We start from the raw sequence: 25,793 nt of genomic DNA on the forward strand, positions 1-25,793 counted from the left end.
CCTCCCGCCACCTCAGGGGAGGGAGGAGCTTTCCCTGGACGGTGCGTGGATGGGTGGGTGAATGAGTGAGTGACATCAGGATAGAGCCGAAGTTTGGGACAGCAGAGCCGTGACACTGGAAAGGAAGGGCAGGAATGCCGCGAGACATGGACAGACTCGTGCGCCCCCAAACCTGGCACTTGGGGCTCGCCTTGATTTACATGCTGGCTTTGGGCGGCTGGGAGCAGGACGGCTTTCTTACTGTTGTTGCTGCGAAGGTGAGTGTAGTCAATGATGCTGACCTGGCTAAAGAGGCTTTCTGCTTGCGGAGTAACCCGAAGGAGGATAGCCCACCCACCCCTCCATCTCCGACTGGGGACTGTTTCTTGCAGCAGGACTCCCGTATCTTTAGCGGAAAGAAATGTCAGCGCAACTTTGGCACCCGGGAGATGGTTGCCACTGCTGAAGTTATTCCTTACTTATTTGTAGCGTTTTCTATCCTGCTTTTTCCATTAGACAAAACTAACAGTGGGTACAATTCACTAGAAACTGTTAAGCGTAGGTTTAATCTGAACCTTCATCTGAAAGTAGGGAGCAAAGAAACAGATCGCAGTGCCCTGCTTTGCCTGAAAAACCCTTTGCCCAAGTCTAAGGGGCAAGAAAAAGTTATTTTGAAACGAGGGGCTGGCGCTAAACTGATTGGGGCTTTTTTGCTGTCTGCATTGGTGACTTCTTAAAATTCTATGCTCTCAAGTCAGTTGCCTTTTCATTTTTTTTCTTTTTGCATTTGATAACATGTGACGTGTTTCATTCAATAAGAACTGTCTTCTCTGGAGGTTTTTTTTGCTTCAGTGCACCTGTCTTTTGCTGTCATATGAATTGCATTGTGCAGGCACAACCTTTTCTGGACACAACAGAATGCAGAGTTCTAGAGCAGTTTCTTTATGATTAGCAGTGATAAAGAGATTAAAAATATCCAAACTACAGGCAATTTGAGTATGTTTGGTGTCTCTTTAGAATTGATGAACAAATTCTATAGGGGAAAAAGCCTTTTAGAAACAACTGATCAATAAAAGAAGAAACCAATTATTGTTATAGAAAAATAATGACAGATGATCTATGACTTTATCTTGTTCCAGAGATAATGAATGCTTGGATATGTCCATACAAAGATTATTTGCTTAAGATCATCTTCCTCCCCCTCTCCCTCCCTTCCTCCCTCCTCCTCCCCTCCCTCCCTCCTCCTCCTTTTCCTTTGTCCTCCTCCCATCATCTTTCTCCTTCTCTATCTCAAGGTGGCAGACTTAATTTAATGTTTTTGCCTCCTATTTCCCCCAAAAAACAACCATATGAGATGGCTGGGTTGAGAGAGAGTGACTAGCCCAATCTCATCCAGCTGGTTTTCATACCTAAGTGAAGCCTAGAACTCACACTGTCCTGGGTTCTAGGCCAGCACCTTAACCACTACACCAGAATATGTATTTGTGTATCACATTGCCAAGGTTTATTTTAGCCATATTTTATCAACCAATGCACAATTGGCAAAGTTTTTGCAGTATGCTAAATTAAAATAAGACAAGATATCATGAGTTAGAATAATGTGTGGATCCAATCTCTCAAATTGTTCTATTTGTTTAACACAGAATATCATAAAAATCTGGTGAAATACAATTTTCCATAGCACATTGCTCCAAAATCACATATCTCTAAATATTTCAGCTTCAGTTATATTGTTTCAGTTTAATAACAAGTCTACATAATTATCTGATAAATGAAATAAACTAAAAGCATTCCCATGCTGGAATGTGGGTGGTCCCTAACATTTTTGAATTTTACGACTATTATTTGCATTTTTACCAATTATCTAACTACAGTTTCTCTTTCCTAAGAAGCAATAACATCCTCCCAAACTGAGGGAGTTTGGCAGCTGTTGCATCCTGAACACGGATGTTTAAATATTTTAGATTATTTGCTGCCTAGTCAAACTTTTTTCTCAAATGGTCTTCAGCTTTCATTTATCTGACATACACAGCCAATGTTCATGGGTACTACAGCCCCAAGGAAGTAGCAGATGCTTATTTGTCATGAAATTTATCATGACAATATTTACAACTTTAGAATTTAGTGATAATGTATGAAGGAAAGTATGAAGAGGAGGATATCTTCAGGGCCTTATCAACATACTGTTTTCAACAGTAGCCTGTTCCTTGGCAATATCTAAACACATCTACTCAACGGTGAGCCCCCCAAATGTAATAATTATAAGTGATATTATAGAATTGTGAAACATGTTTGCAGGATTGCACTATAATCCATTATTGTCCTGAATTAAATAATTGTTCTGCTCATCTTTAAGAAATATATAGTAGCAATCTTTTCTTATTGGCAATGCCAGTCAATAGCTCAATCTTCTATGTATTTGTCTCCCCTTAAAGTATCGAAGAAGCCTTACTAGTGATAAAGAATTACACATGTTCATGATTTATGGACTAGGGTTAACTAGCCTGACTAGGTGGCTCAGTGGCTAAGACACTGAGCTTGTCAATCAGGAAGGTCGGTAGTTCAGCAGTTTGAATCCCTAGTACAGGTCTTCTGTGCTAGCAGGGGGTTGGACTAGATGACCTCCAAGATCCCTTTCAACTCTGTTACTGTTACTGACTATGCTGACTCACTAAATTAAGCCTGCATGTGTTCTCTCTCTTTTGCTTTCTCTCTCTTTTGCTTTCTCTCTCTTTTGCTTTCTCTCTCTCTCTCTTTCTCTGTGTGTACTGTGTAGGCTTTGCATTCTTGTTCTTTGGAGATAATTAGAATGTGATGTACAGTAACCAACCCGCAACTAGGATGCATTCTGTAGAGAGATCATTCTTTTGTTTTCAGACATCTAAATGACATGTGATATTATGACATTGTGCAGATGGATGAGGCTGGCTAGCTGCCTCTTCCCCTGCCTTCTTCTTTTTCCTTCCTTCTTTTAAAGTTTTCTAGTGGTTGTTCTTTCTTCTCTTTTAAGTTGTGTGAGCTTGTATAAAGGCTTATCCCACCTTATTCTTTAGAACCCTTACAATATGGGAGAAAATTACACCACATATTTTTAGAGAATAACTAAATCTATCATTTATACTTTAGGGCCGGTATTGTCTACATCTTCTTTTTAAGGGACTGCTACTGCCCACAAGGGAAACCTGAGGTCCCTGGGTTTAAGATTAAATTCACCTGGCATGAAAGGTGAAAAAGTAACAAAAAGGTTTCTATTACTCTTCTTGCAAACAATTCTCAGCTTCTTGAAACACTGTAAATGATTCTGCATTATCTGAAAAAGATAATGCTTGAATATCAGGCTTTCTTTCAGAACATTTGAAATTGTGCTCCTTACTACTGCTTTCCAATTACGTGCTCATAAATTTCACAAGAGGAATCTATTACTTTCCCTTCTTATAATACAAGTAAAAACAGATCTAAACATTTGAAAATTTAAGAAGATATTCTAGAAATGTATAGCTTTTCTATACATCAGTTCTTTATAGCTTCTTCTATGTAGCAAAGCTGCGTTAAACATCCCTCATTTTTCACAGTACCTTCTGCTCCCACCTTTTGTTCTTCTCCTTTTCTCCAAATGCACACATTTCATAATGCAGGGTTGGCAATAATCTAGGAATTTTTAATTATTCTCCTTCTCCTGCACTTTTGGCTCTTTCTCTAGGCTAGATTCTGAATATGGAATAAGGTAGTAATTGGGCATCCGTGTCATATAAAATGTACAGATGGATTTTTGATTTCACCATCATGGCTGCCACTTCGGCCATTTTGATAATACCCTGAGGATGCTCTATTATCACAGGCTATTATGAAATTAACTGATGTTGTTAGACAACATGCTCCAATCAGTAGATGCCATATTCCTGCACACTGACTATATTTTATAGTTTGATCAACTCCTACAAACAATCTCATTTGTTAATTTTATGTTCTGATCTTTTCATGGTACCCGCTGGTGCCTGTCCATTCTTGGGAGGGGAAATGAGATGATGGGCTTTTGGAATACACATTAATAAAAACTAGATTGGGGAAATTATGCAACAGTACTAAATAGATTGCATCCTGTGTCCATTTTTCATATTCATCCAGCAAACAAAAAAACTTGGACATTTATTCATAGGTATTTTCACAGAACTCTCTTCTATATTACCAAATCTCTTGTGTTTATCTATTTGTTAATTATCTGATAAATGAAACCACCAATTATTTGATAAATTTAAACCCCCAATTAGCCCAAGTAAAAAAATTCAAATCCACTAACTTAAAGAATGCATAAAAATATCTGGACTCATTGAGCCAGGCTGGAATTGAAATCTCCATGAAGTTCAGATCAATTTTATTTGCAAAACAATAGGCATTGCAGCATCTCCATGGTCACATGATCATGCTTTCCAATGGTCCCTACCAGCTTCTCACAAGCAAAATTCATGGGGAAGCCATCAAGAAATCAGAAGTCAATCCTGCCCAAAACAATTCAAAAAATGTTCATTCTGGTCACATCAGACTGCATTATCTTTCTTTCAAGCGATGACTCCACAGGACATAGGTTGTCTAGTTGACTCTAAAGCAGGGGTATCCAAATTTGGCAACTTTAAGACTTGTGGACTTCAACTCCCAGAATTCAACTCCCAGAATTTGGGAGTTGAAGCCCACAAATCTTAAAGTTGCCAAGTTTGGATACCCCTGCTCTAAAGTTTCCATTAATGTCATTAATTTAGAATTTCTCATTTCCTTTTTGATAAAGCAAGTTTTGCGACTTTGTTTCATTTCTTGATGGCATTGCTAATGCTAATGTAATCAAATAAATTACATAATTTCAAAGCCATTAAAACATGGCGTTGAAATGCTTCCAGCAAACTTATTCAGTTTATTCCTGCCTCAAATCACTATGAACTGTTTCTACGTTGCTATGTGTACTTTCTTTTTCCCAAATGGTGACTCTTGGCCTCAGAGTTCTATATTCCACCTCCCAACTGGGACCATCCCTAGGCCAGTTGCTTGAATTTAGCTGGCCTCAAGGCTTCGGAAACAGAAAGAAAAGTTTTCACTCTTGTGCACTTTAAGGGTCATAACAGAAATTCTTCTTAATGAATAGAAATTCTTCTTAAAGTTTTATAAGATTTGTTTGATTTCAGATTAGCATTGTTGTGTGAACAAAGTTTTTATAGTTTGGAAATCATTCTCTATCATTTTGTAGGTTTATATATGTTTTAGATGTTTTTCTGCTGTGTCAAAGCGATGTACAATGTGTCCTAAGACAATATATAATACGCTATAAAACAACATCAAAATACAAAATCAAGATCCTAATCCACAAATATATTTTATAATCATATTAATAGCACTAGTTACAAGTGCAGCCTCTCATTCAGGGGTGAAGTCCTACCAGTTTGGACCAGTTCGGGCAGACCGCTAGGGGTTATGGTCATCTGTTCACTGAACCAGTAGTAATTACCCCTCCTTGGCCCCACCCACTCCCGGCTGGTCGCCACTCAGCTCTTCCGGCTGCTCAATATTCCACAGAATTCAAAGTTAAATGTAGCAGAGAGAATGCTAAGTTTTCTCCCTCCATTCACAACGGAGCTGCTGCAACCTGTCCCTTTTAAGGTCATCCCCAGGATGGAGGGGGACAGGGGGTGGTGGAGCAGCTGGAATGGAGCCATTTTTGTGAAAGACAGGAAAATGGGGAAGGGGATTTTCCTGCCTGTCATCCATTCCTCAATCTCAGCACAGACTGAGGGAAGAATGGTAGGCAGGAATATTCCCCTCCCCATTTTCCTGCCATTCACGACAAGGAGTGGCTGGGAGGGAAGGGGCCAGTGAGGAGCCCCTCGATGGGAGTGATGTCGAGTTGGCCATGCCCATCCAATCACATGACTTCCCCCCAATAAGCCACGCCCACAGAACCGGTAGGCGAATTTTTTTAATTTTACCCCTGCTCTCATTCCTGTATCACAGCTAGTCTTTGGAAGAGCCAGATTTTCTGCAGCTTTCTAAATGTCAGAAATGAGGACATGATCTTATAACCAGGGTAGTGAGTTCAGCTATAGGGAAGCTGTTGTAGAAAATGATCACCTCTGAGTATCCCTCTGTCACACCTCAAGAGGGATGCAGGTAGTTCTTGGGTGAGCTATTATTCACTGTATTGTCTGAAAGTTCTTTTATTCCATCTTGTGTGCTATTGAGTCTTGAAGCACTCTGGAATCTGCTGTTAAAATACTATTATGTACTGATTTCAACAGAATGTAATTTCATGCAAATGGTTTTTTTTAAAAAAAAAATTGGAGTTATCCATGGCAAAATCTTCTTTGAAAGTACATTCCTTTGAAGTAGTTTAATTGGGTTCTGGATTGAAGCCTTATTTGGGTGTCATTTTACTACTATAGAAGACAACATTGTTTAAGACTATATCTATGCTTCAAAAAATCATATGCCCACTAAATGTTTGCAAAGAGATAGAGAGAGTTCGAAGTCTTTGCTGACCATGTAGCCAACATCTAGATTTCGAAGTCCAGATAATATTGTAAGATGCTAAATAGAAAGAAAGCTAATGTAACCATAAAAAAAGAGTAATTGAATTGATGTATGCAACAAATATTTTTGGAGCAGTGTATTACTTTAAAATCTTTCAAAATTACTGCTCCATTCATATGCAGATGTACACAGATTTAACTGATGGCTAAATGTATGTCTCAAGTTCCCTATGTTTTCAGCAAAATATGCTATCAAAGTAGAAAGTCACACAATTCCTGCTTTTATCATTCCCCTCCCTCCACCCATCCAAGTTTTTTTTAATGAGTTAGGGGATCATGATTATACCTTATTGAATCTTTTATTCATGAGGATACAGAAGGTATTAAGATGGTTCCTTGAAACAGAGAATCTACATTATTCAAATACTCCAAGATATCCTGCTGATTAAGAAAAAAAAACCTGGGAACTGCAGGTTTTTGGCAGGTATGTAGTTCAAAGTGATCTGATTACAGAATATTTGTATTTCTAGCTGCCAAAACTGGTTCATGAACAAGGAGACCAGGAAAAAAATCAAACTACATATAAGTTGGAAAGATAGACTGTGAAAATTCAGTAGCTTCTTCTCATTCTTTGTTAGAGTATATTGATTGAAGACCATTGCAGCACAAATCCTGAGCCTGAAGAAAAAAAGGACCATTTGTGGAAATGTTTAACTCACAATCTAGAAACTGGGAGATTGAGTTCTAGCCCTACCTTAGGCTGTGTGATCTTAGTCAGTCACTGTCTCTTATCCTCAGAATCAATTAATGGCAAATTACTTCTAAAAAACCTGGCCAAGAAAATTGCAGGGACCAATCCAGGCAGTTTGTCTGATGCAAAAAGAAATTAAGTTGACGGCACACATTCTTACCTGGAAGTCCTGCAGATCTGACACACTTATTTTATGTGTTTTAACCTTTCCACCAATTTTATTCTTTTATAATAAAAGAACAAGAAATGTGTGTCCCTTTGTTCATTGTTTCCCCCCCCCCATTATAGATAATATGAAGGAAAATTGCCCTCTTTTGTAATCCTACACTTGCTTGTAAATGTGATGGGTTACAATCTTTTACAACTTAGCCAAACTGACAGTGTGCTCAGAACCAAGACTTTGGCTGTAAGGTGGATTGCCTATCCCTGCACACCTATAATTTCTGCTGGAATACAAATATTCTCCAAACTGCAGAAAACAAATTTACTTTTGTAATTAAACAACAATTTTAATATATTTAATACTTATTTCGCTCCTATCCTGCTCCTTAGGAATCTCAAGGTAATGTTATTAGGGCTTTTTTTGTCAGTAGCTTAAGAGTTCTCTTTGTATGCACAACCATGAGAAGATGGTTCAAGGCAACCTTGGACACCTTCAGAGAACATTTAAACTAAGGAGAAATTTCCTGACACTCAGAACAATTAATCAGTGGAACAACTTGCCTCCAGAAGTTGTGAATTCTCCAACAATGGAAGTTTTAAAGAAGCGATTAGATAACCATTTGTCTGAAGTGGTGTAGGGTTTCCTGCCTAAGCAGGGGGTTGGACTAGAAGACCTCCAAGGTCCCTTCCAACTCTGTTATTTTATTCTAAATTTAAGCATACCCAGTAGGGCTGTTTGCTTCCACTAACAGGCTTTGCAAAGCACCACTTTTGAATGCTTTGCATTGTCCTGTATAAAGTCAGATTTATACATGCCTACTGTATAGTAAAATGCTGAAAAAGAACATTTGAACTTAAAGATTATTGGTGCTAAAGAAATTTATGGAATATTTCTATTCTTATTTAATAGGCTGAAGGAAAAAGAAAGCCCTCAGGCTCTGTGCCTTTACTATATTAATTCTCTTCAGTACAAAGCAATTGGAATGATTCTAGCTACTGGTTTGCAATTACCACCTTTGAGTTATGTCTAGATCTTTTTAAAGATGCATCAATTTTATAATTTTTAATTTATGAACATAAGTTTAATAACTTGGGCTGCATGCAAATCACTTATATAGATATGCCTATCTATAGCTGAGAAGATTGTTTTGTCTGCCAATTGTTTTGTCTGCCAATTGGGTTAAGTGACACCTTGAGTGGCTTTCAAGGCAAAGTTTATCACAAAAAGTATGAAAAGTGCTTTAGAAAATATTTATTTCTCACAGAAACAAATTCTTTAGACTCAGGGATGGGCAAGTTGTGGCGTCTAAAAGGTGCTAAATTTCAGGTCCCAGATGTCCCAATAGCATAATCCATGGAGAATGATGCAGGGAGTTTTAAGTAAAATCTGGAAGGCCGTACAATACCTATCCTTCCTTTAACAGACAAGGACCATTTAAAAGGTTTGTCATAACTGCAATATAGGAGAGAGATCATTTTGATCATTACCTTTCCCCCCCATTCTCCCCCCCCCCAAGTCAGGGTCAGCGTGTCCAGCACACCTGCCCTTTATCTTTTAAGCTCCAAGTATTAGATTAAGCCAAGAACAATTTCATTTTGCCAAAGAATGAAAGACATTTAATTTGAATGTGAATTTTGTTCCAGAGACTGAATTTTGTTTTACTGATTCAGTTATCTGACTTATATTTTCCTTGCATTTTATTTTAGTCTTGGCAACTTTGAACACTACTAGGGCAAAAATGTTATAAAAGATTGATCAAAATCAATCAATTAAATAAGCAGATTGAATGAGCCCTACACAAGATGCTTTTTGAGGAATTCATCATAGATATATTAGGAAACTATGCCAAGTGTAATTATATTTTATCTCTAAGGATGTCCAAACTATCTTCAGAAAGGCAGGAAAGCAGACCTATCTGTCTGTATCTGGTTAGGTAGCTGGCTAGCTGTTGCTGCCTATCTTTGCTGTTGCCTGTTAAAATGAAAAGTGGAAGAGTGTCAGAGATGAGAATTGGACAATTGATTACATTTTGTAGGTTTACAGACATGTCTTCTAGTTAGCCCAATAATGTGAGGCCTTGGTAGTTCAACAAAGGACTATGTTTCTAATATTATAGTCATTTTGCTTGCATAAATTATTCCTGTATTTTTTATATTGTTAAGATATCAGCCTTCTCCAGATTGTGACCTTTTTGATGTGTTGGAGCATGCTGACTAAACCTAGTTTAATATACCGGTAACTGGAAAGCATCAAGTTGAAGAATTATGTTGTATTCTGCTTGTCTCAGCAGATAGCAGCTGCCTGACTTGATCTGAAAGCTAAGGAAGGGCAGCCCTGGCTGGGAGATTTCCAGGGAATACCAGGACTTTAGACTTCATTAGAGAGTTTTTTTAAAAATTCTAGAAAAAAATGCAGTTGTTAAACCAATTACTTGTTGCTGCTAAGAAAACTATGTAGATAAAAGCTGATGTTTTCATGGACACATTTTTTCCTCTTCTGCTTAACTAAAACTCTCCTGGGCTGGCAGATCAAAGTAAAGTTGAAGTCCATGATCATTGCTAAACAAAGTCAACAAGCAAACCACAGGTTGAATATCAGATGTTCTAATAACCTATTGTTGAAGGCGTTAAACTCTAAGGCTTTCAAGGCTCAGCTGCAGGCCATCAGAGAGGGACTTATCTAGGCTGCATTCTTTTCATGGTAATTAGATGCCAGCAAAGAATTAGAGTTTTATGTAGGTCCTTACTGCTATGCCTAAATTTGTAACTCTGATATGATACAATTTTTTCGTCTTTTATTTCTTCTAAGACAGAAAAGAGAAAAAGTGGAGGAAAGAAAGATAAAAAAGGAAAAAGAAAAAATTATATTTTATAGATATGTCCCTTTATCCATTTTACATTTTTGCTAGCTAGCAAGGAATGAAGACATTATGGGATTTTGGTTTTTGTTAATATTTACTTCCCCAAATTTCAACTGGTTAATTGTCTTCACCAATCTGGCACTTCACTTTCACGAATCTTTAAACAACCTAATTAACATTACAATATTCTATGAACTTAAGCCACTACTCAATCCTGCTGTGTGACAAAGACAGTTATATTTTATTGTGTTGTCTTCAAATGCTGGACTGAAGCCCTGTCTGCAGGAGTGCCATCAGAAGTCAAAGATCTAGAACAGGGGTCTCCAACCTTGGCAACTTTAAGACTTGTGGACTTCAACTCTGGGAGTTGAAGTCCACAAGTCTTAAAGTTGCCAAGGTTGAAGACCTCTGATCTAGAAGGCTTCAAACCCCATAACATTCTATCTTATTAGGATTGAGTTAGATAGTTCCTTCCACGCAGGCCTTCACAGCCACAAGGCACTGAACCACAAGCCACTGCCACAAGCCACAAGGCACTGAATGAATAGAATTGCTTTCTACTGACAAGGGTGGACATCTATAACTGAGTATGATCCACTTATTGAAAAGCATCCAAATGACTAGTAATTTCAAGTAGATGTGAATCCCAAGTATTGCTTCAGCATCAAGTACAGTTGATGAACTAGAATCCCAAAGCTAATTTTCCTACTGATAAATTCCAACACAGAGAGCTTTTTGCACCCACTGCTGTCAGTGGACTATGGAAAAACCTTTTTTTCTACTTCACCATGGCTTTTTGACTTCAGCATGTTTTATAGCTTACTACTTTCCCCTGTACCCATTTTCCTTCCTGTACCATGGTATGGTGTGTCATGTTTATGGCTAAGAATGGTGGACAAATCCAAAAAATGATTAAACAAGGAAGAATTGTGTATAAACATGGTTTAGTGATATATGAAACCAGTAAGTAAGATAAGAAACCATATGACATGGGGGAAAAGTGGTTTGGTTTACAAATATTTGATGAGAATATAATTGATAATCATTGTATTTTCTTTTTTAGAACTGTATCTGCAACAGCAAAAACCAGTGCTTTTGTGATGGAATAAAAGGCAGTAAGGTAAGAGCTATATAAAAAATGGGATTTCTTATACATAAATAGCAATGTCCTTTGCTGGAAAAGAAGAAAAATGCATTATTGGCCAAAAAAATTGAAGGAAACTTCAACTAAAAGTATTAATTAAATGAAACTAATTAAATTAAATAAATGAAACTAATGAAATTAATTAAATAAATGAAGGTAATGAAATTAATTAAATGAATGAAACCATTGAAATTAATTAAACTAATGAAATGAAATTAATTAATTAACTGAATATAGTACAGCTATATTGTACTTTAAGCTATACAATTAAATACAAGTATTTTTAAAACAGTATTCAACATTTGCAGAATTGGCTGGGGGAATAATAATAGATAACCTTAGGGTAAAGTTCCTTTCTGGTCATAAAAGGATGGACCCAACAGGAAAAAGACTATCTTCAACAGCAAAAGGTTAAGTTTCCATCTGCACGGAGTAAGGAGAATAACCCTGAAGGATGGGTCCTAGAGCTGTTACCAAAATGATAATCAGTCAAGCAGGGCTTGCGCCCTTTTTAAGAAACATTTGAGAAAATGTCTCAGATAAGCCCCTTCCTAATTCACCTGACAATAACATAACATAACATAACATAACATCAGAGTTAGAAGGGACCTTGGAGGCCTTCTAGTCCAACCCCCTGCCCAGGCAGGAAACCCTACACCATCTCAGTCAGATGGTTATCCAACATTTTCTTAAAAATTTCCAGTGTTGGAGCATTCACAACTTCTGAAGGCAAGTCGTTCCACTTATTAATTGTTCTAACTGTCAGGAAATTTCTCCTTAGTTCTAAGTTGCTTCTTTCCTTGATCAGTTTCCACCCATTGCTTCTTGTTCTACCCTCAGGTGCTCTGGAGAACAGCCCAACTCCCACTTCTCTGTGGCAGCCCCTGAGATATTGGAACACTGCTATCATGTCTCCCCTAGTCCTTCTTTTTGTTAAACTAGACATACCCAGTTCCTGCAACCGTTCTTCATATGTTTTATCCCCAATAAAGTGAGGAAGGGAGTGAAGCATGTTCAGGCTGGCAAGATTCTGTTACTATAGTTGTTTTATTAGAGTAGTTTTAGACCTACATGGCATTGGTTTCTTGGTTTCTTGGTCTTGCCTACCTAGTGGGGCTGACACCATTTTGAAGTCAGGGTTTGATTGGAATTCTTCCAGTCTTGTGGGGAATTATTATTGTAACAATGAAAAACCTTGCCTCTCACAAGAAAATAAAATACCAAAAAATTAAGGTATTTTAGTTGGCATGTACACTAATTGGTTGCTTGAACTCTCTCTGAATTCCCCTTTCAGTAGGGGAATTTTTCAATGATCAGAAAGATATTACATGGTTAAGTCCAACTATCATTCTCAATCACCAAAGATCTCTCTAAAAGAAAAAAAGGTTTTGCAATAGAGATTAAAGCATGATGATCAAAAATTTAAAAGTAGGTTTAAATAATGTTCTAAGTTATAGTTTCTCAAATAATTCTTTTTTTATGAACCTTTATTGCAGAAGAATGGTTTTTGTCTGCTGGGGACAGTAACATACATCCCCCAAGTGTTGAATTCTGGGATAGCACAATATACAAAAATAAATGCAGAAAATAATAATGTTGAGCAAGCACATTAACTTAGCAAAATACCATAGCAATTCTAATTCACATTACAAGAGCGATATATAATGTTGCTATGCTGGTGAAACAGTTTCCGTATATTGCAGACATTCAACCAAAGAATGAGCACTTATATCTCCCCAAAATGGGCATTTAAAAATGATAGAAATCTAATTTGTAATATTGACTTATGGGCAAATCATGTCATACCAAGGAAGCAGAGCAAGCTAATTGCACCGGCATTCTATTGGCAATTAAGTAAATATTTCAGAGAGATGAAGCGAAATTAGCTAAGCCCGCAAACATGATTCAAAGAGGGGCCCTTAGTGAATTAGAAATCATTAAATATGTAAAATTGGAAGAAAAAAAGGATTGAAAGTACCTCTTCTTTGGTTGCATTACAAGGATGCAAAACACACCAAAAAAATCTAATCAAAGCCCCAAAAACAAAATTAGACTCTAATGGAAAAAAGATCCTCCCCCTCTCACCCTCCCGCAAATCCTTTGATGCTGGGTATTGCAGGGAGGGAGGTACTAGGAATAATGAGGACAGAATACTGGAGCATAGATTCCTAGTGGGGTAATCCCAGTTGCCTAGATAAAGTAACCAGGCACTATATAAAGCAGGAAGGTGTTGGAGGTGGATAGTCTCTTTACTTACAATGGCAAATGCTTCATTTCATGCAGTGGAGGAAAAGGCAATAATCAGTGCAAAACTGGACAACTGAAGAAGCACATTGGGACAGGGTATTCTGGAGAACAGAACAGAATAGAATAACAGAGTTGGAAGGGACCTTAGAGGTCTTCTAGTCCAACCCCCTGCTCAGGCGGGAAACCCTATACCATTTCAACAAATTCTGTCTATGTGGTATTTGAGTCGAGACTAATTTCTGGCACATAATAGTTTAAATCAATATCTTCCACAGCCAAGTCCAGCCATGATACTTAGGGAGGGAGGGACTGCCATGGTTTTTAGAGGTCCCAGATAGAGAGACCATGAAAGTATTGTGGTACAGTGGCTTTTATTATTTTATATCAGAACCAGCTCTTCACTGTCCACTTCCTTTGGTCCCACCATGAAATTCTCAAGGGACGCTGAGATATTTTCTTCATTGTGTGATTAGACTTTTCTTGCATTGGAAAATGTATTAAGATCCATTAAGAACCTCCATAAGGTTTTACAACTCAGTCTATTTAACAGTAGAGGTGCTCTCTTTCTGATTATGGTCAGATGTTCTCTTCAAATGAAAAATATTCTCTTTGGAATATTGTAGATCTTTCTTGGTTGGTGCTCTAGTCTTGAATTTATTTTTAATAGGCTTCTTTTTAGAATGGGTACTGAATGGCTTGCATAATGGTTATTTACTTAGTAATGAAAGTTAACGAAATTCTTCTTATTTCCAATATAGCCACATTCCTGCATGTTCATTTTAAGGACTGCATCTTCCTTTGATATGAATTTTCACATATAAGTATTCATGTATTTATGTGATGAATTATACAAAGCAGAATGCTTCCAGTTTATTTGATGATATAGATATCTCCTGCCCGGATGTATTTTTATTATCTACATGAGTATATATTTAATGAACTACACAACGAATAGCACTATTCTGACTTTCTAGAATAACTAAAAATAAAGTATGAAATAAATTGTGTTTACAGGGAGAAAAGGGCTTTCCTGGTTACCCTGGTCTACCTGGTCAGGTGGGCTTCCATGGCCCAGAAGGTCCTCCGGGACCACAAGGACCTAAGGTATTTATAATCTACTATCATTGCATATCAATGAGTGAATTACTAATGATTTAGATAATGCTGAAAAGTAAATGTTTCTGTACTCATAGTTCATCGCCAAAGCCACGAGCCATGGGGAGGAGTCAATCATGGAACCCCTATTTGGGCACAAGAGGACAAAGTCCTACCCCCCCACCTTGAGTGCCATTGAAATTTATTTAGTCTGGCCCAGGTGCAAACTGATAATCTGAGAATAATTTTTTTGTATAGTTATAAAACACAGGAATTTTTCTGACTATGAAAATTTCATTTTATTACAGAACATTTTAGCATTGCTATTGCTTTTATATTGCCAATCTTTTGCACTGGTGTCTCTAAGTGTCACATAAGTCCTATAAGTAATCTTAGTTCAAGTGATAGATCGTATCATAAGGGATTTAGAGAACAGACATGGATGTTTAATATTTAAATATTGAATGATTTTGGTCATTCTAACTGGTAATTTTGGTCTTACAATACTTAGCTGGCAAATGAGATTAGAAGAAACATAGAAAAAGCAGATGAATTGCATATTTGAGCTTTCTGCCTAAAGATAATGTTTTAATCCAATTAATCCATTTTTCCTTTTTTTTCTAGGGTGTTTCGGGGCCAGTAGGTCCTGCTGGAGCTAAAGGTTCAAGGGTTGGTATTTTATGATACTATATTAAAAATAATAATCGGCATTTAAAAATATTTGGCACAATATCAAAAGTTGGTCACATTCCATCCCTTGTAATGGGACATGCATTTAAATTGTAGCAGACTAAAACCAAAATGCACTAAAATGCTTCCAAAGGAAGAAATGGTGGCTCTGAAAAAACAGCACCAATGACTATGGCAAAAAATAAAGAGCTGGTGAATGGATTGTCTCTTTGGAATCTTTTGGATAAGAAGATGGGAGATCATCCACAGGCACACCAAACAGTGGGTCTTTATCAGGTGACTGAAAAACAGCTGTCCCTGGAGGGTTTGACTCAGGGAGATGACGACCATTTTGCTTGCAACCTCAGTTGGCACCTGAGGGCTGTCAAACTCGTGGCCCACAGGTTGGATGCGTCATGTGCTGGCCACGCCCACCACCCAGGTTAGAGAAGGGGGGGAAAGTCACGATACATCATGTGACGACAACATGACAATGTGAGTTTGACACCCCTGTTTTAAAAGACTCTACAAAATTTTAATAATAATTGGAATGAATGAACTATCTGTTTAAAATTCAGATGGTCCTCAATTTATGACCGCAATTGAGCCCAAAATTTCTGTTGTTAAGGGATATAGTTGTTAAGTAAATGTTTCCCCATTTTACAATCTTTCTTGCCACAAATGTTAAGTGAATGTAGTTAATCTCGCTTCCTCGTTAAGTTTGCTTGTCAGAAGGTCGTAAAAGGTGATTGCATGACCTCAGGTCACTGCAGCTGTCATACATATGAGTCAGTTGCCAAGCATCTGAATTTTGATGTGACCATGTGGATGCTGTAATGGTTGTTAGTGTAAAAAACAGTCAAAAGGCACTTTTTTCAGTGTTGTTGTAACTTCAAATGGTCACTAAATGAACTGCTTTAGGTTGAGGACTACCTTACTTTAAAATCACATTCAATGATTAAGTTCTTAGTGCCATGTTTTGTTCTCTTCTTTCATTCTTTTCTCCTTAGGGTAAGCCAGGAGTTCCTGGTTACTCTGGTCCTCCAGGTCTTCCAGTGAGTATAATAACAGTTATTGAACCAATCTGTATATTTGCATTTAGATAAGCATCTTATTATTTTTAGTTCTAACTTTTCAGAAGAATATATGTATTACATCCAACTTTCATAAGCCAACTGCTTGCCAAAGTCAAAAGTTTACTCTTGAGTTCTTTGAAATGGTATTAACGCTTACTTTGACAAACTTGTAAATATTTTCAGGGTGAACCTGGAAATGCTGGCCCTCATGGAGCTCCAGGTATACCAGGATGCAATGGAACAAAGGTAAGAATGAAACAGAAATTAATAGCATTATATTAAGATGCAAAAATAAGTAAAACGTTAGCTCTGGTGCACTTGGAGTAGGATGTGCACATCAGTGGTGGGTTTCAAAAATTTTTACTACTGGTTCTGTGTGTGTGGCTTGGTGGGTGTGGCAGGGAAAGGATACTGTAAAATCTCCGTTCCCAGCCCATTCCAGGAGGGAATTGGCAGGCAGAGAATAGATGGGGGCCGGGCCAGTCAGAATTTTTACTACCGGTTCTCCGAACTAGTCAAAATTTCCACTACTGGTTCTCCAGAACTGGTCAGAACCTGCTGACCAGGTGCACATGGAGTAACAGAGCATTCTACCTAGAGGCCCTTGAGAGTGCCTTTCTTGCCATCTTCTCTTTCTCTTTCATCCAGGGTGAGCCAGGTTTTCCAGGACTCTTAGGACAGGGAGGACTTCCAGGATTACCAGTAAGTTTTGGTCAAATACAAATTTAAGAAATTCATTGGTTGTTGTTTTTTTAAAAAATATATCTTTATTTTCTTCCTTTATTTGTTAATCACCCAAACCTATCATACTGAGCCTTGTGTAACAAAGCAATACATAATCAAGAATATATAAAGAATAAGATAATAAGCCAAGATACAGGAAGCAAAAATATGCAGATTTGAACTGCTACGCAACGATGAACTGGAGCCAAAAACTCATTGAAAAATAAAGGCTTTCACAATTTCTCTAGATATAAGAGTGGAAGAGACTTCCTGAAACTCTAGAGCAGAGGTGGGGGACTATGGCCCCTTTATGACTTGTGGAGTTCAACTCCCAGAATTCCTGAGCCAACCATGAATGAAGTGAGGTGAACAGGTTTGGGGAGAATAAAGAGAGAATTGACAGAGGCCTTCATACTGTTGTTAATAGCATTGTCAGGGATAATTGCAAGGTGCTTACTTCTGACCAGTCCGAAATACATAATTAATTAGATAATTATTTATTTTTCTCATTTCCTATAATTTTGTCATTTCCAGTGGTCTTTTTCAGCACTTAGAGATACTTGGCAATTTTGAATATTTGACTGGATATCTATGTCCCTATTTTAGAAATGTGCATTTCTTCTCTTCATATGATGGTTTTATAATGTATTTCTCTCCATCTAGGGTTCTAAGGGCATCAAAGGAGAAAAGGTAAGATACTTATAAAAAGTGAAATAATGATCTACAGTAGCCTAGGAACATAGTTATCCATTCTTAACTAGAATGAGTTAACTAGAATAATGATATGAGCCCTAATCTCCCTTATTTGGGATTGGCATTGCATGAAGTTGCAGTTTTGTTGGGATTGAGTTGCATGTAGCTTTACTTTTTGCTGTGACATTCGCAATCCATGGTTTGTCACTTGCCCCTTGGTCCCCCTACAGCTTTGGTGGGTTGCTACCGGTTCGCCTCATTTTGGGCAAACCAGTAGTGGCGGTGGTGGGAGGGTCCGCCACCCACCCAGACGTCATCAAAAATGCTCTGCACATGCACAGAACCTTCTGTGTATGTGCAGATGCGCCGTGCACTCCCAATAGCAAACCGGTAGCGCCAGGATTTGAAACCCACTACTGCCCTACAGATACTTGTTTTCATTTTCTTACACTTTGCCTCTTATATTACTGTATTCTGCTCAATGTTTTTTCAATCTTGCTATCATTTTATCAGTATTATTATTATTTATTGCCATAGGAGTAGAAATCAATATTCATGGGAGTCAATCCTAATTTTATCCCCATTGCAAAAAAGCCCTTGAAATAGAATAATTAAGCCGCTTTATTTGATGGCTGGCTGGGAATTTGATTTTGGATCTCCTTGATCGAACTACCAATTTCAACATGAGGGACCACCACATTACACTGATCATGCAAAGTTCTGTTAGTGTGCTTATGTATTTTTTGCCCACTGATAAAATATGGGGTGGAGGAGTAAATGCAATATTTACAAGATTGCATTACATTTACAACATTGGTAAATATTATTTCTTTGTGGTAGTATCTGCTCACAAGAACAATCATTAATCTCCTGAAGATTGCAGGCAGGTTGTGAATGAAAGGAATAAGAGTGAACAAGGGAAATGATAAGATCTCTGGTTTTCTATTACCAATCAGAATAGAACAATGGAATAGCAGAATAACATAGTTGGAAGGGACCTTGGAGGTCTTCTAGTCCAGGATAAACTCAGGCAGGAAACCCTACACCATTTCAGACAATGGTTATCCAATCTCTTCTTAAAAACTTCAAGTGTTGGAGCACCCATAACTTCTGGAGGCAAGTCGTTCCACTGATTAATTGTTCTAACTGTAAAGAAATTTCTACTTAGTACTAGGTTGCTTCTCTCCTTGATCAGCTTACAGTAGTTAGTTAATCATTAGTTAGTTAATCATTCTTTCATATCATCTAATTACTATTAAACAGTTAATCAAAATATGTTTGCTGTATTTAATTCTGCCATTCTGACCAATGGAATGTTTTGCCCCCTATTTAACTCTTAAGGGAGCTTCTACGGATGGATTCAATCAAGGTTACAGTTCTTCTAAAGGTAATCCTGGATTGCCAGGAGTGCCTGGATCTCAGGTAAGCTTGAAATATATCTTCTGAAAAATAATTGTATAAAAAATGGAAGAAATATATTCAGTTTAATCTGAACTAGAACTCACAGTTCTTTAACTAAATTAGAATCATATTATATCATGCAAATCAGGATTGAGCTATTGGATTTATTAATTATTTTATCAACAACAACAAAAAAGAGCGTTACTGGGTGTACATTATGTAGGCCCAAAGGAAGGGAGAAAGAGAAGGTGTGGTCCCTAGTCTAAAAATGCTTTGCCATGGTAGATGATCACTAGACTATCAATTATAATGATGGAAATTTTATATACTACCCTGTTTCCCCTAAAATAAGACATCCCCTGATAATAAGTCCAGTTCGGCTTTTGAGTGTATGCACTAAAATAAGCCCCAGTTGAAAATAAGCCCTCCCCGAAAATATTTAAATGCATGCGTAGCTGGTCCCCGCCATTTCCTCTGGTTAGGGTTAGGGAGACAGAGCTGAAAATCAGGTAAGACGGCAAGAGGAGCCCCATTATGCTTCATGTGCCCCAAAATAATAAGACATCCCCAAAAATAAGGCCAAGCACTTATTTTGGGGTTCAAAAAAATATAAGACAGGGTCTTATTTTCGGAGAAACATGATAGCAGTCTTGAACCTCATACTTTCAGAGTATTTGGGATTCCAATTCTGAAAATGTTTTTCAATTTAAATAAAACTTCAGAATCAGTTGGTATACAAATGAATACAATAATCACACATAACACCAAGCTGTTCTATGATATTTGGAGTTTACAAGTTTACTTAGTACATCAGATGTAAACATATCACGTTACACTTAGTGCTGTTTGCACCCCCAGTTTTAAATCTGGTTTCTTTCATTTTTAACAATATTTCTTCTTTTGCTTTCGATGTTTGCTATAGGCTAGGTTCAAAAGGTTGAATATTATGGTCTTGATTAAAAGGTTCTCTTTTTCTCAGGAGGAAAATTTCCATTCAGTAAAAAAAAAAAAATCCAGAAAATCTGCTTCTATAAGTATAAAGGGACTTTAGAATCAATGTCAATGTCAGTCCTTTATATGTTATAATTTAAAATCCTACTACTGTGCAATAAACAAACTATTCCTTAGTGGAATGATAACTTCACTACATGTATTAATTAAGTTAATGGAACACTACATGTATTAATATGTTAATGGAAAAGAAAAAATAAGAATATAAATGACTGATATAAATGTTATTTATCTCTTAAAGGGTAAGCCAGGACTTCAAGGATTACCTGGGACAATTGGACCACAAGGCCCTTCAGGTTTTCCAGTAAGAAATTTTAAATTGTTTGTGAAAATTTAAATAGAATGTTAGCTTTTATTCTTGGATGCTGAATTTATTTTTTTGTTAACTCGAAGATACATTTTTATTGTTGTTGTTAGTTGTGAAGTATTGTCCAACCCATCGCGACCCCATGGACAACGTTCCTCCAGGCCTTCCTGTCCTCTATCATCCTCTGCAATCCATTTAAGCACATCTACTGCTTCAGTGACTCCATCCAGCCACCTCATTCTCTGTCATCCCCTTCTTCTTTTGCCTTCAATCTTTTCCAGCATTAGGCTCTTCTCCAGTGAGTCCTTCCTTCTCATTAGGTGGCCAAAGTATTTGAGTTTCATCTTCAGGATTTGCCCTTCTTAAGAGCAATCAGGGTTGATCTCCTCTAGGACTGACCGGTTTGATCATCTTGCAGTCCAAGTTCTTCAGCACCATAGTTCAAAGGCCTCAATTCTTTGTGGCTCAGTCTTTCTTATGGTCCAACTTTTTTTTTTTTCATTTATATCCCGCCCTTCTCCGAAGACTCAGGGCGGCTTACACTATGTTAAGCAATAGTCTTCATCCATTTGTATATTATATACAAAGTCAACTTATTGCCCCCAACAATCTGGGTCCTCATTTTACCTACCTTATAAAGGATGGAAGGCTGAGTCAACCTTGGGCCTAGTGGGACTTGAACCTGCAGTAATTGCAAGCAGCTGTGTTAATAACAGACTGTCTTAGCAGTCTGAGCCACCAGAGGCCCCTCTGATTTCTTTCTTACACAGCCATACATTGCAACTGGGAAAACCATAGACTTGACTATGTGCACTTTTGTTGTCAGAGTGAAATCTCTGCTTTTTAATATGCTGTCATTTTTATACCTTTGTTTATATACCTTTACATATAGCTTTTATACAAAGCTTCATTTGTATGTTAAAACTTAGCCAATTTTTCTCACACTTTCTTCCTTTCTTATCAGAGTGCTCTTGTCTTATTTGCCTGGGAACTTTTTCTTGTTTGAGGAATTATTTTTTATTTTGTCTTCTTCAAAGTCTTTTTATACTATCTCACTACAAATTGAATAAGCAAAATCTTCCTAAGCAAATTGTTTTACTATTATGTCTACTTTGAGTGGTTCTTGAGAATTTCATCATTTTCACATAAATTCATATATAACTACATGATGTTCTATATTAGCTGTAATATTATATATTAATGCATTATAGGCTAATGATAATTTATTAGCATGTTTTTATTAAATGCATATACTGCCACATCTTTCAGTTCTTGAAGGTTCACAATAATGAAAAATATTTGAAATTTTTCAATTGATAGTAAATTTAAATTAAATTAAAACATTGTATAATCTGGTCTACATCAAAAATCATTCCAAGATCTTTTAGAATAATTCCCTTTCACTAGTTTCTGGAAGGTTATTAAGAATGAGGCCAATCTCATTTCCAGGAAGAAGCTGTTCCAGAGAACTAGGGCTATAAAGGAGAAACTTGTCTTCGGGTCTCAGCCCTCTTCACTTCTGGAATATTTCTTGGGGAAGCAACCTAGATGCCAATCTATATAGAACTTTATAGATTAAAAGCAGAATCTTGAATCCTTCTGGTACCAGTGTAGGGTTATTTATTTATTATTATTTTATTATTTTATTTATTTTATTATTTAAATTTATATACCGCCCTATCTCCCAAAGGACTCAGGGCGGTTCACAGGCATATAAAACATCGATACACAAAATTTAAAATAATCTTTAAAAAACTTATTCCAATGCCCTATCATTAAAAATAGAAATATAAATATTAAAATCAATTTAAAACCCCTATAAAATTTAAAATCTAAGCCAGTCCTGCACAGATGAATAAATGTGTCTTGAGCTCGCGACGGAAGGTACGAAGGTCCGAAAGTTGACGGAGTCCTGGGGGGAGCTCGTTCCAGAGGGCGGGAGCCCCCACAGAGAAGGCCCTTCCCCTGGGCGTCGCCAGACGACACTGCCTAGCTGACGGCACCCTGAGGAGTCCCTCCCTGTGAGAGCGCACGGGTCGGTGAGAGGTATCTGGTCGCAGTAGGCGGTCCCGTAGATAACCCGGCCCTATGCCATGGAGCGCTTTAAAGGTGGTCACCAAAACCTTGAAGCGCACCCGGAATTCACAATTGGTGCTGCATGGTGATAGCATCAGGTGTCTGATAAAACATGAGGTGTCAAGGGATGTTCAAAAGTCCCACATAGAGTACATTCCAGTAGTCTAAATTGAGACTATTGGATCTAGACTACTGGAAGAGTGCATGAATCACTGAAGCAAATAGCTCCAAGTAGACCCACATCTGGCCAATTTCCCGGCTTTTGTCTCTGCCTGTTCTTCCAGCAGTGGCCTCTGGTCCAGAGAATATATTTAATGATAGAGTAATACAAGTTCATCAATTAATGTGGTAATAGATAGTACCCATATTCTAATACTTCCAGTATACAATGGTACAGAAAATATTAACATTTGCAATTTTTCTTATTTGTTATTTTCAAACAATTAATATACTCTTGTAATGCATTTATAACAAAAAAAACCCTCCACTTTTATTTGTGTTTTGTACATTTTAGGGCACAGTAGGAAGAGCAGGACCTCAAGGACCCAAGGTATTGTTAGAGTTATGATATAAATGAACAATACAAATAATTATCCTAGCATCATTTAATCATGGTGTCACTGTTGTTTTCGACTTTCGAATGCATTTTAAATGAAGGTTTTGCTTTCTAGGGTATCATGGGTATTAATGTTATTGGATCCAAAGGAATAAAGGTAAGCATACACAATTCTATTCTGGCTTTTGATTTGAATACCAGCTACAGTAAAAAAAAAATTACTACAAAATTAATGTAGGGTTATTCCTGACATAAATTAATACTGTTACCAAGATATTTCTGGTAACAAATGGTAAAAGAGGAAAAAAAAGGTATATATAAACTTAAAAATACACAAGTCAAAGAAACGTCTGAAAAGTATGTTAAACTACCGTACTTAGCTAGATAAAATATCTCTCTGGTTTACACTTAAATCCTTATCGTTCTTCTGCCAAATTCTTTTCACAGTCAGTAAGCTATTTTATAGAGAATTAATTTTGAAGAACCTTGGAGCAACTGTCTAATTAGACTGGATTTGTGTAAATTAACTTTCTTTGAAATATATATTTTAATCACTACAACTGTGGGATAACATTAGTTGTGATTTATTTAATGCAGTCAGTTACTATTTCCAATGAATGAAATAAAAAGGAGATATTTGTATAATATTGTTCTTTTTTATCCAATAAAAATAAAAATCAGTTTAAATGGAATCTATGAATTATAGGAACTAGTAACTTTTTAAATTTGATGATAAAAAAACATTTGTCTACCCTATTGCTATTCTGTAAGTATGTTTCTCAAATGTTATTCTTTAGCATACTTCATGCTAAAACCCCTAATCACGCATAGAAATAGTGAAGAGTAGAAGAAAAGCCTGTTTGATCAAGGAAATAGATATTTGAGCATTCTGTGCCCCATAATGGCTAAAATTTGCATCCAGGAAGCTCACAAGCAAATCATGAGGCCTGTTTGTGTTAAACATTACTTGATAGGCTACATTGTTAGCCAATGATGGTTATCTTCCATTAATTTATCTTCTATTAATTTATGAAGTCCATTTTAATAACACTTTTTAATTTTGATTTCAGGGTGATTGTGGACTAATAGGTCCTCCTGGACCATCTGGAACAGTTATTATAACATTAACTGGAGCAGAAAATACAACGGTAACAACATAAGATTGTTAAGATTCAATATAGTATGAGGTGTTGTATTTATATGGTTCTTTGGAAAGTTCTGTGCATAAAGAGATATTTTAATAAATGGGATCTGGAATTAGAATTAGAATTAGGTTGCGAATGCATGCTGTTTGTCACCATTTAAGGAAAGAAAGGATCTCTTTCATCATATCAGGCTGCCCCACCTAACCAGGATAATTATGGGAGACGTAGTAGGACTGCTTTCAGCAACATTATTACCACCACCCTCTTTTCCCTCCTTTCTTCCTTCTTATCAAAAACAGGCTAGAAACGGAATATACCTTCCTTTCAATAGTGGGATTCAAAAAATGTTCTGTGGGCATGGCTTGGTGGGAACAGCTTGGTGGCATGGCCTGACTTGGTGGGCATGGCTTGGCTTGGTAAAATCTCCATTCCCTCCCCACTCCAGGGGAAGGTTACTGCAAAATCCCCATTCCCTCCTGATCAGTTGGGACTCGGGAGGCAGAGAATAGGTGGGGATGGGACCAGTCAGAGGTGTTTCTATTTACCGGTTCTCCAAAGTATTCAAAATTTCCGCTACCAGTTCTCCAGAACTGGTCAGAACCTGCTGAATAACACCTCTGCTTCCTCTTCCTGCTGAATGGAAGAAAATGAAAAGCAATTTAAGCTCAGCAAATGGTGTTTCATGTACAGTAGGTGGCAAGAAACAATCTGGCATCAGACCACATTTTGAAGTATTGCTGTTAGAATACTAATGGGGGGGGGATGGGGGAATCATGAATGGGTATTGTACTTAGAGAAAAAGGACTAAATTCAAAGATTGCATACAAATGAACAATTGATAAGTTTGTGCAAATCACTTAATGCCCAAGGTATATGTAATTGATTGATTTCTAAGCCTGGGAACAAACAAGAAGTTATTCTTCTGTTGTTTAATATCCACTGGAGGGAGGGAAACAGTGCTGCTGGAATAGACTATCACAGGGGTCTCCAACCTTGGTCCCTTTAAGACTTGTGGACTTCAACTCCCAGAGTCCCTCAGCCAGCAAAGCTGGCTGAGGAATTCTGGGAGTTGAAGTCCACAAGTTTTAAAGGGACCAAGGTTGGAGATACCTGGACTATCAAGAAGCAGGACACTATCCTTTAGTCCAGGGGTCTCCAACCTTGGCAACTTTAAGACTTGTGGACTTCAACTCTCAGAATTCCTCAGCCAGCAAAACTGGGAGTTGAAGTCCACAAGTCTTAAAGTTGCCAAGGTTGGAGACCCCTGCTTTAGTCTATCCTAAAGCAGAAAAAAAATCTTCAGAGTTTCTCCCCTGCCATTTCCTCCTCCCTGTCCTTTAGAAAAAAACGAAACAAAGAATGAAAGTCCTTTAAAAGAATGAAAACAT

General features: G+C 37.3%; 1 protein-coding gene across 1 annotated transcript in view; it reads left to right on the plus strand.

Moving 5' to 3' along the window:
• Positions 1 to 122: 122 nt before the first annotated feature.
• The window catches only part of COL4A3 (collagen type IV alpha 3 chain), a 73,787-nt gene continuing 48,116 nt past the window's right edge, over positions 123 to 25,793 (plus strand). The window contains exons 1-13 of the mRNA XM_058189232.1: positions 123 to 257; positions 11,326 to 11,382; positions 14,668 to 14,757; positions 15,373 to 15,417; positions 16,428 to 16,472; positions 16,677 to 16,739; positions 17,142 to 17,195; positions 17,880 to 17,906; positions 19,251 to 19,331; positions 20,563 to 20,625; positions 23,219 to 23,254; positions 23,376 to 23,417; positions 24,331 to 24,408. Coding sequence (XP_058045215.1) covers positions 135 to 257; positions 11,326 to 11,382; positions 14,668 to 14,757; positions 15,373 to 15,417; positions 16,428 to 16,472; positions 16,677 to 16,739; positions 17,142 to 17,195; positions 17,880 to 17,906; positions 19,251 to 19,331; positions 20,563 to 20,625; positions 23,219 to 23,254; positions 23,376 to 23,417; positions 24,331 to 24,408 — 804 coding nt within the window. The 5' untranslated portion in view covers positions 123 to 134. The remainder of the gene's footprint in view (positions 258 to 11,325; positions 11,383 to 14,667; positions 14,758 to 15,372; positions 15,418 to 16,427; positions 16,473 to 16,676; positions 16,740 to 17,141; positions 17,196 to 17,879; positions 17,907 to 19,250; positions 19,332 to 20,562; positions 20,626 to 23,218; positions 23,255 to 23,375; positions 23,418 to 24,330; positions 24,409 to 25,793) is intronic.

The sequence above is a fragment of the Ahaetulla prasina genome, chromosome 6 (assembly GCF_028640845.1).
Source record: "Ahaetulla prasina isolate Xishuangbanna chromosome 6, ASM2864084v1, whole genome shotgun sequence".
Lineage (NCBI taxonomy): Eukaryota > Metazoa > Chordata > Lepidosauria > Squamata > Colubridae > Ahaetulla > Ahaetulla prasina.